Below are 11,549 nucleotides of genomic sequence, written 5' to 3' on the forward strand. Positions count from 1 at the left end.
GCTTTTAGCACAAGGCTGGAGGCTTCCGAGCAGGACTAAAACCACCGAGAACTACTCCTGAGCCACACACGTTACCTCTCTTCTGGGGAAACCGCTTTTTGGGGCTCTGAACCAAGGGGAGACAGAAGAGTAATGGAATAGACAGTCCTGCTTGAGGGCTGCCTCCTCTTGGGTATGCTGTCTTCTAAAATACTCCTATGGGTATGGGTTCTGATCTCCCTCCTCAAAGAGGGTGAGATCCTGCCCCCAGGCTTTTGCTTCTGCATTAGACTCACAGAGCTACTGAAAGAGAGCCATCTGCATCATTACTGTTATTACTGACAGCAATAAAAGCATCTCAATACATAGTGTCTGTCAGCCATGCACAAGCTCAGTGGTGCTTTGCTAATTACTGAAGTTTTCTGTGCTGACAAAGAGATGCCAAGGATGCAGCAACCGATGGGGAAAAATTGCACAGAGGAATTTCAATACCGCACCACAGATCCCCTGGGCTAGAAGCGTGTTGTAGCACCTTGCCACAAGGGCCAGTGGGCACTGCAGGCACCCACATACAGGCACAGGATCTGGTCCTACACCTTGAAGACCACCCATCATACTATACTAGGTACTCTTTGGAGACAGGAGTCTAATGTGAGTCAGCATTTAGGGAGCTCTGAGTAGAGAAGCAATTCTCCTTCCACAACTCCAAGCATCTCTCCGGCACCTCCCATCTCTGTCAGCCTTCTGCACCTGCATGGAGCACCTGCCGTAGACGTTATTGTTTCTGGATGGCACTGGACTGGTGGATTTGCTTTGCACCTCTGTCACACCTCTGGGAACCCGTCATGCATCTCCTCAGCCACGTGTCCCTGAGCAAAGCTCACCTTCCCACACCACGCTGGTGCTACGCAGCCAGGTTGCAATAAATGTTGTTACTGCAGCAAACTGGGTTTGGTGTACAATCAGCAGCACTCAGGGCAAGCAGCTTGGGCATCATCTCACTTGAGCAGGACTTGACAGCTGAAAGAATATCGAAACTTTATGAATACTGACTTGGTTGAGACTAGGACTTACCTCCATAAACTTATTTTCCCACATCCACACGGTCCACACAGGGTGGGCTGAATGTCATCTGGGAAAGGCCAAGTGACCGACAGGACTTTCAGTGGTATTGAAACCTTTTCCAAACCTGTACGAGTGCTTCGCACGCAGGTTTCAGAAACCCTTTCAAGTACCATAATCTGATGTTAAGGTGCTGGGCAGGGATATGCTGGAGCCCAGAACGTCCCAAGTCACCCTCATTTCAGTACGAGCCGGGATTTTTCACACCCAGACACATGTACACAGGTGAAAAGAAGGAGTTTAGGCATGTAAAGCACTGAAGGACAAGTTTTCATTGTAAATCATTACGCTCGTAGCAGCAAACATTTTCTCCACACTCATCCATAAATTTGTAGCAACAGAACCGCCACCACACACACAGTCTATCCAGGGGACAGTACCTGTGCTCCTAAGCAGCCCAAAGGACACAATTTAAATCAACCAAATCATACGCTAAGGGAAAAATTGTGACTTGTTCACATGGAAGAGCTCCATGCTTGCTTAAGCAATGCTAGGGACAGATCTGACCCAGCTTCAGCAGAAATTTAAGCAATGTTCACCTGATCCTGCTTAAGTCACCCTAAGAAGGGTGTGATCCATTGAGAACTACTGCTGCCTGCGAGCAAGTCAGTACCGATACACAGCCAAGCGAGGGAAACGCCTCCCAACACCTTAAACTGCTGTTTTGCTCTTAGCACTTCTGTTTCTTAATAAACACTGTTGGTGGCTCCGAAAGAGCAACCCGGCTGCTTTCTGTACGCGCGTCACAGGGAGCCTGCCGTGGTGCCGGACACATCAGCCAGGCGCTCGCCGCGCGAGGTCAGGGAACGCTGTCTGGTGCTCTGCACTACTCCTGCAATAAGCTCTGCACCACACCTCGAAAGACTGATTGATTAAACGTTTCTGCTTCACTTTAGCAATTAATCTCAGCAGCCTTGCACTTACCTGTGTGCTTCAAAGCTAGAGAGATAATCCCTTCATTATCCCCTTGCTCTCCTTCGCAATTCGTAGTTTATTTCAAAATAACTGCCACATTGTACTGGCAGGCAGGAATGAAATCCTGGGTTCTTCTCCCAGGGAGCTGCACGTGTTCCTGGGAAAACACCCATCTCAGAGCCAGCAGAGAGTTTATCTCCGTGGCCTACCCACACAAATCACTTTTGCAAAGATTGACTACGGAGGAACCAGCTGTTTCAGTAAGAACAAGACTCTCAGGTTTTTCAAAGCAAGCCACAAAGATCCTGGCCCTAATTATTTACTCACTCTGTTCCGTCACAAAGTATAAACCCTACGGCCCTAGTCTCCACTGTCACTGCTCATCTGCCCCAGAGAAATTCTAGCCCTCTCAATTTCATCCTATAGATTCTGTATAGGCATACAAATAAGGCACTTTTTTGTGCTTCCCTAGCTGATATTTCATTTATTCTTCCTAGAAACTGTTACCCAAAACAATCAGCTCCTCTGAGTGAGCATAAACCATTCTCCGTGAATATGTCAATAACTGGAAAACATTAGACAAAGCTGAAATAAGTCGTAAGGCTACATAAGCGTTTGGAAGATACAGGAGCATTTGTAACTTCCACAAACCCAAGACAACTAAAATGCTCTTTGCTGGGCTAAAGCAGCACACAGTATCACCTCGGTTAGGACACCACGCTTCCAAGGACCAACGCTGAGGAACAGGGACAAACCAAACCTCCCTCTCAGGCGAGAGGAAACACACGCCAAGTGCCTTCATGCAACTGAGGAAGCGTCTCGTTCGGCACCACAACGTACCCCTGCTGAGCCAAGGCCGACAGAAGCATTTTAACATGACGCCTTTTCCTAAAGATATTCCCCACTTACTCTTGAGTGAAGCTTAAAGCTGATGGTGTTTCTGTGGCCTGATCTTGGCTTCTCCTAGCCTAATATAAATTTTACACCTATCTCAGGAGGCAGCGAGCTCTTCCTCCCAAATCCCAAGAGCCCTCAAGTCCTGGCTGCATTAGTCCTGATGTCGTGAGCTGTGGGATGCAGGTGGGTAGAGGGCAAAAAGAAAGAACAAGGGTCTGCGGCAAAACAACGTAGAAGCAGTGCAGGGGACAGATGTGTAAGAGACAGCGGCATTGCAGCGAGTCTGACAGAGGCACGCATTCCCACGTTGTGCTTCAAACATAGCACCGCCAAGGAATGAAGCTTCACACGTGCATATGCACACCGTAACGGAGAATCGAGGTTCCTCCCGCCTCCGACTCAGCAACTCCCAGCAAAACCGGATTCCAAAAAACCTCATTCCTGCTTGAGGGGATGCACTTTAAAAGCCCCCCTAAACACCAACTATTTGTCACTTTTCTTTGAGGCAAAGCCGAGACATGGGAGATACACCTGGAGAGGGAGTTAAGGTGACCAGGACAACAGGGAATGATGGTAGATGACAGTCATGGGGGGGCTGGGTGGAGAGCACCCATCCGACACCAGCATCCCCCAGGGAGAGGCCGGCACACAGCCACACAGAACAAGGGCACACTCAGCCTTTGTCCCTTACCTGCTCACTTAAGCACCAAAACATACTGAGGTTTTGAAATACAAGCTTTTAGAAGTAGTCTGCAAAGCAAGCTTCACATTTTTCTGCTTTGAAAGGTCTCTGTTTTGAAGGACGCAGAGACTGGGCACCATGCAGTGCCCAGACCTTACCTGTGTCGTAGTGAACTGTCAGGGGTCTGGAATAATCACCAGTCTTCTGTGGGTGGAAGTCCACTGTTACTTGCACGGCATCGCCAATCCCAAGAGTCCCAGCAGAGCGATCAACAGAGAAAGGGCTGCAACACGGAGAGGCACATCAGGATTACTGTGGGACATTTGGGGACTACGCTCCTTCTGCCGTCTAGCTCACTCCAGCTCACCTGTATTAGCAAGGGGCCAAGAAACCACAGTCAGCAGCAGAAAAAGAGAACATACAGGGCCAGGAACTGAGCCACCGACCCAACTCCTGAAGAGCTCCAGCCTAAGCTATAAAGATCCTAAGCTATAAAATGACCTCATCTCCCCCATACCCTGCATCCAGTTCTCTGCAGCAAGGCTCAAGAGTCTGACTGCTAGCGGTACGATCGGAGGAGGGTTTTTGAAGGGCACTGAGATGGCAAGAGTTATTTGCATGCACAACTTGACACTGAGTTCCTCAGGAATCCGTCTTTTCCTGCCACCTATACACCTCAAGAGATGCAAATGTCAAGGTGATACCTGTCCCAGTGAGATTACAGCCTGGAAATCAGACAGGGAGAACAGAAGTTTATTCTTGAAGAACAGAAAATAATTAAACTCCAATTGGCAGAATTAATTTTTTTTTTTTTTTTTTTTTTTTTTACCTTGAAAGCATCCTGGTTTTGCCTAAGAAAGGGCACATTTTATCAGCATTTCAATGAAAGCTGCTCTAAGCCAAGAAAAATCTGTAGGAGTGCAAAGGCACATTAGAGTGATACAGAAACAAGAAAACAAGACACAAAAGGAGTACCCATTTACAGCCTGAACAATTAAATCTCTAGCTAAATGAAGCACCATTACCAGGAGCATTTCAAGGCACCTTTAACAGGAGGTTTTCGGTGTATTCACAAGCAATGCAGTCTGGGGCTCTGGGTTGTGATCCAGGCTTGGTAACTGTTTGCTTGGCCTACTAGAGAAATTCTGTGCAATGCGTTGGAAATAATGATGAAAAGGTGTTGGTGTACTTTGGATTTAACACGAGCAATTATGATTTGTGGCCAGGTAAACAGCTCTCAGCTGACAGACACATAATTCAGTCCTTTAATGCGCAGGGAAAAGTCAGATGCAACATGTTTCTGCACAACAGCAGCTGGGCTTTGTGGCTCTTGTACAGCCTCACTTAGAAAGCAAAAGTTATTTGGTTTAGCGCTTTGCTGGTGGTCAATTAACCTTAAAAATATGTTCTGCAGAGTTTCCCAGTGATTGGGGAATGCAGCCCACAAAAATAATGTGAAAATCTGGAGCCATGTGCAAGCTGAGCTTCGTTCATGTAAGCAGTGACAGCTGATGAAATTGCTGGAGTTCCTGCTCATTAAGGAGATATTGCTGCAATTAGGGGCCTGACCTGCTCCCATTACAACTAGCAAGAACATCACCAGTGACTAATGGGGAAGCACTGGGCCTGCAATGTTCACGTGCTGGACCTGAGACTTTTGAGAGGGAGGAGGAAAGCCAAGGTGCCGCCAGCCTCAGAACCGGACTGCTCTCCATGGCCCTGCACCTGCACTGGGGGTTGTGCCTGGTTATACTGGGCAGGGCTCTGCTGGTGCTCGGCTGGCATCACTGCCTGCTGGGGGAAAGGCACAGAAAAATTCCCCCCCACCTCTTTTATTTTGTTGTTTTTACCAGAAACATTGCCGGAACAGAAAAGTTGCTGGTTAAGGGCCACACTTCAGCACTACCTCCCACCCCATCCCCTTCCTACTCCATCCCCTTGTCTGCATACCCCTGCCCTCAGATAGCTGGGATGGGAATGACACTCCCGAGGATGACTTCAGGGGATGCCCGAGAAAGTAGATACCTTCACATCTTCAAATTACCAGAGAAGAGGATCCCACCGAGGTCAGGACTCATTCTCAGGACTGAGAAACAGAGCGCAAGTCAGACGCTGCACCTCCTGCCTCCCACCCCACGCTGTACCCACAGGACAACTTGGTTCCTGCTGTAGCAGGAGCTTGTTATCCCTCACGTAGACCTGGTTCTCCAAGACCCAGAGGGATGCAAGGTCCATGCTTAACCTGAACTCTGAACTTCAGTGCACGTCACTAAGCTGTTCCCTGCAGCCTACAGATAAGAGATGCTAAGGAAACGTCCCTGACACACTAATAGCCACATGAAAGCCACTGCCAAGAGATGAAGCTGGCAGGCTAAACTCTGGCCTTTCAGCCATTAATTGTGAGCTGTTCTTTAGGATAATTCTTGTCCTGTTAGATCTACCCTGTTAGTGAATCACTACTGCTCCTGAAACGACAGGAAAGATAAGGTTTGGAGGTTTATTAATAGCTCTTCTTCTGACATCCTTTTTAACTATGCCCATTTGTACGTTTGCTTTGTTGTACAACATCTAAACTGTCACAGGTCCAGATCTCCCAGCGGTGCCTTGCAATCCCCAGCTTGTATAAACTCATCTAGCTGCACCAATCTGAGGGAGACCTTCCCAGCACAACCTGCTGAGATCTTGCCCGTAATTGCCCTTCAGAAAGGGAACACCACCAGATTAGTAAGCAATTTCATTGTGATCTGTCTTGGTGTTTACATCTTGCTTGCTTTCACCAGGCATCAGCTCCCCATCTTGACAAAGCTGGGCAAAAGTTAAATCCCATGACGGGCAAAATACTCCTGACAAGTCAGAAACACAACTGACAAGTGAACAACGCTGACAATTCTGTGGCTCAGGATTTCCCGACTACCGCGCTGCCTTTTCTCCTGCAACCATACGTTTAGTCAGTGCAGTGTGCAAGGAGGCTGCAACATACTTCATCCCATGGTATGTTTCTCTTCTACAACCACAACCCCTTTAGTCCACTGGTGCCTTAATTTGCATTATAAATCATCTGAGTTTGTGAGAATTGATTTCATTAAAAGCTGCCTCCAACCCCAAGACCGACAGTAAAATTACTGGTTTGAATTGCCTCATCTGTCAACTAAGACCTATTGCAGGAAAAAAAGCCCAAAGATCATTTAATCTTGGCATACAGAATTTTTTGGTAATGGTATAAAAGCCAAAGTCGAGCACTGTAACCATTCCAGTAAACACAGTCTGTTAGGTCAAAGCATCCAAGACTCCATCTCCATACTGAAAAAATCCTGCACAGAGCCAGCATCTGACAAGCTCTCTCTCTCCCTCTTTCCCTGCACATAGGCTCTGTTGTCACATCCCTGTACATCCCATGGTAACTCTCCAATCCCACGCCTCCATGTAGTATAATGGGTACTGCAGGGAGGGATGCAAGGCGGCTCCTAGCACTGTGCCATGTAGGATCATTTCCTGAGCTTCCAGAGCTTGATGGGACATTCCTAAATGGACCTTCTCAGACAGATCCTCTCTAACCCCGTAGCACAGCATAGCACAATGTAACATCAGGAAAAGGCAGCGCTGCACTGAGATCTGCTTCCAGGCAAGCTTGGGGGAGTACAGTCGAGATACCGGACTGCTGGGCTGCTATTCAGGGGACACAGCAGAACTGCATGCAGCCGAGGGATGGGAAATGCAAACACCTGTATTTGGGGTGGAAGAATCCCTGGCAGTACAGGCTGGTGGGCACAAAAGCCTTTCTACGGAAAGGGAGCTTAGGGGCTGCAGCACAGGACGTACAGGGAGATGCTGGGATAAAGGGCTTTGCACAGCCTGGAGGAGGAAAGACGAAGGTTGGTATCACTTGGTCTTACTTTTCGTGTTGTGTGCACACCTGATCAAACTTTGACACTTGCTTTGAGCACTGTGTTTGCTCAGATGATCTCCAGAGGTCTCTTCCAAAGTTATTCTATGATTTTATCTTCTCCAGCAGCCCAATTCCATTTCACATGTTCCCCAAATTTCCAATATTTCCTATACACCTGTGCATATATATAGGCAGATGGTAGACAGACGGGCATTAGAGGAACCTTTAAGAAAGTTCCCAATGAGGAATTCATTATGACATTTTGCTGAACACTTAAAGCCAAAAAAAAAAAAAACAAAAAAACAAACCAAAAAAGACCGAGCAAAAAGACAGGAACCTCAGAGTATTTAAAAAGAAATCTGAATCAAAGTGGGGGTGACCTAATTAGAATAAAAAAATAAAACGCTGCTTATATTCAAAGATCATCAGTTTGAAATTTCAAACTGGCTTTCAAAAGTTCGTAACGAAATGGAAGAGATGTCTTTGGCTGACATGGGAAATCTTACCAGCTTTTGATCTCTGCGCACATGCAATCCAGTTATTCAGAATTGTACTTTCTTGTGTAGTTTGAAATAAAGCTTTCGTAACGCTTCCCATCCCTTTGTTGCAAATCAGGACTGAAACATTCAATTGCTGAAGTTCAGCATAAAAATCCGTATCAAGCAGGATTCAACATACGCTGGATCACTCAACAGAACAGTTGGCAAGGACGTTGCCAAGAGATGCCAGACACGACTGGGTATCTGTTTTGGTGGTGACGACTAGATCTGGAAATCCCAGAGGGAAGCTGTACAGGGATTTACAAGGTCCTGCCTACGTATTTCCACAGTGACAAGCAGCAGCCTGCTTGAATAGCATCCTGGAAGCCTGTTTCAACAACCTTGCCAGGCTTTGGTAGGAGCCTCTTGGACCCTCACGCTTCCCAGGAGAAAGAGCAAAGAGCCTTCTCTTGACCCCTGTTTTCCTGGGGAAGAAACTGAAGCAACTCAGGTGCACTAAGGCAGACGGTCTTTGCTGCGTTCTGGACCTCAGCTCCTGCACCAAGACCTCTGGGACCAAGCAACTCGGAGCTAACTACCAGCCAGCTGAACTGGTTTCCTTGCAGGTGCAGTGTCAAAAAGGCACTACCCTCTCCAGTTCAGCAAACTGGAAAACCAGTGACTGTCTTCTGAGACCAACAGGAACAGTACAGGCTGTCCACGACACAGTACACATCGGGCGCTTGACCAGGAGACTGCCCAAATACCACGTGCTTGTGGCCTCCCAAGGAACGTGTATATTTGGCCAACAGGGCCACATACCCATTTCAGAAGGTACTGAAGATCAAGGAGCTTGCCGGTAGCTACTACAAAGTGCTAGAGCACTTTCCAGGAGATCTGAGAGAGACAAAGCTCTACAAGAGGCTCCCACCCCACAGCACCAGATATTTGCTGCACCTTTCGCCTGTGCGCCCATTGGCATTCTGCTTTGGGGCTAAAGTGCAGTTTTGAAGCTGCTGCCAGCTCATCTCCACTTAAGAGCTCATTCTAATGAAGAATATTGGATCCCAGGGACCAGATCAAACCTACTGGAAAACCAGGTTCTGGACCCCACAGGGTTTTTGTCAGGGTCTCAATACCAATTGCTTTGATCTATCATCTCTGATTGCACTTGCTACTCTAGACAAACTGCTGATAAAGCTGCTGATAAATTCTTAAATGTCTCTTCCACCAGCTCAGAGCTTGCCCATTTCTTAACACTGCCCTTGGTCTGCAGGAACTGAGCTCCTAGAGCTGTCGTCTGCCCCGCAGGATCTTCCACAGCCCAAGGGCAGTCCAGCTGCCTTCTTACAATTGCTCTTTCAGTCTAACAGAATCAGCCTTGCACGGCTGTGCACTGAAGACACCGTTGCACTATAAAACTCCACTCTGCAGCTTGCAGAGTTTTAGCAGAGGTTGCGCCATGCTTCAAACACTATAATCAACAGCAAACCCCACGTGCCCTGCCCATCTCCAGCCACGGCAGCAGCACGGCAGCTCACATGCTCTGGTTCCTTTTTGTCGCTGTTTCCCAACTATATTATCACACCACAGTGTTTTGCACAAAAAGAGATGAGCTCCCTACCTCTGCGTGCTGATGCAGTAGCGGGCCACCCGGTTACCAACGTTGCGAACCAGCAGCGTTTTCTGGGTGCTGTACTTGACGGGACAGGCTGAGAAGTTCACCTGGTCGGGGAAGTCCAGGATAGCTCGGGCACCTATAGCTCGGATAGGCACAACAAACTTCTCCCTTTCTGTGATGCAGATGAGCTCGTGGAAATAATCCTGCAGGGAAAGAAACAATCTCAGCACAATGCATTTAGCACCATTCCCACGGCAGAAGGAAAACTGCTGTTTTCTAGGACTGTAGCAGTATCATTCAGTAACATAAACAGTACTTTTTACCTTCATGAGCTTTCATTCCAGTAGCATGACTTGCACAGGGTCGTTAACTTGCAAAGAAGAAACAACCCCATTGATTCACCCGCTTTCGCAGCAAGCTGACAGCACCACAATTACCTGATGCTTTGATTCCGAGGCACCAAAACAGAGTCGCTTCACGCAAGGGATCACAGCACTAATGGAACCTGCTTCGATCGCCACCGCAGACTATTGGAAGCACCACTGAGAACCCAGCTGTGCCACAGCACTAACTCCAACGCCAGCAACGCGGCGACCTCGTTGAAGCTCGGCAGGGGATGCTCAGGTACACTTTCAAAAAGACTTCACCACATACGTGATCAACGGTCAGTCTTTGGTGAAATACTTCACAAGCTGGTGATGTACGGAATTAGACAATTGCGGCAGCGTCAGGGCAGTGTAGGGTACGGGCTGTATTTCCTGCCCCTTCTCACAGCGTTATAGGGCCAAGGCTGGGGACACGCACCCTTCAAAAGCCACCTGGTCCATCTCCCCACACCAGAGCTGGCTCAGCTCCAGACCCAAACTGTTTTTGCAAGAGGTTTCACAAGTACTTAAAAGCACTAACAGTTCCACCCCTGCCCTCAGCAGCCTACGCCAGCTCTGCGCTAGAGTTAAAGGGTGTTAGTTCTTCCTGTGTCTGAACTCCGTTTCCCTTTACATCTCACCCCAGCCTCAGGGGACACAGAGACAGCTCTGGCTGATGCCTTAATCACACCCCTCTGTAAGGCCTGTTCTAGAGGAGTAAGTGACGGGGTGCCTGGTTAGCACACCCACCCCAGGCAGGCGGCATCGGGAGCTGCACACGGGGGACACTCAGACACCCCACCAGAGCAAAGCCGGCTGTGCAGTCCCAGCCACTGCCTTCTGCAGAACAGAGCCAGGCAATCCCCCCCCATCCCGGCTGCCTGGCGTTTAGCAGCAGGAAGGCAAATCAAATTACCAAAATCATGTTACTGTAGGGATGAGCAGAGCAGTCTCCAGATGTATGGCGTGGCATCGCTGCGCTGGAACTATCACCTTGCCCCCACTGAAATCAGTGGTAAAACTGCTGCCATAGGGCCAGGAGCCATTACCCCCAGCAGCGCTCTTGTTGATGAGCTGATAAAAGCTCTGCTTCTCATCACTCACCGGCTGCCCTGATGTTTTCCTCAGTGCTTTTAATTAATTTGATATTTTTATCATTGTTGAAGCAGCAAGCACTTTGATTTAGGAATTGCATACAGCAGCAAACTCCCTTCAGCAGAACTGATCCAGACTCCTCCACGGCTGGGATTTCTGCTCTCATCTCCATCCCCTCCTGGAAGGGCCCTAAGGCAGCCAGCCCAGGCACAGACACGTACCTATTGCTCTAACACAGGCGCTGACAGCCAGCGTCTCACCCGCCACCCAGCACCTCGCCTACCACCTGCTCAGCTGGGGTTTAAGGTTGTCAACACAGATGCTGCCCCATCCAAGACAAAAAGAATAATCTCTTTTTCTAGACATCTCAAATATTCACCCTAGAAACTGCACAAGGGCTTTTGCTTTTCCTATTTGGAAGGTAAAACACTAGGAAGGGAACTGCAGCAAGCATAATACCTGCATTTCAGGAAAGTGTTTCATCTTCAGCAAGTCATTCTGAATTAGC

The 11,549-nt window shown here is 48.3% G+C and overlaps 1 protein-coding gene across 1 annotated transcript; it reads right to left on the reverse strand.

Moving 5' to 3' along the window:
* Positions 1-939: 939 nt before the first annotated feature.
* Positions 940-10,408, reverse strand: LOC121082117 (hydrocephalus-inducing protein homolog; the record flags this gene model as incomplete). The annotated part of the gene is made up of 4 exons (XM_040581451.1): positions 10,386-10,408; positions 9,585-9,863; positions 3,754-3,878; positions 940-999 (listed from the first exon to the last, which is right to left on the reverse strand). Coding segments are annotated over exons 1-4 (487 nt in total), but the record flags the coding sequence as incomplete, so codon positions are not given.
* Between the last annotated feature and the right edge of the window lie 1,141 nt (positions 10,409-11,549).

This window comes from Falco naumanni, unplaced genomic scaffold, assembly GCF_017639655.2.
Source record: "Falco naumanni isolate bFalNau1 unplaced genomic scaffold, bFalNau1.pat scaffold_303_arrow_pat_ctg1, whole genome shotgun sequence".
Classification (NCBI taxonomy): Eukaryota; Metazoa; Chordata; class Aves; order Falconiformes; family Falconidae; genus Falco; species Falco naumanni.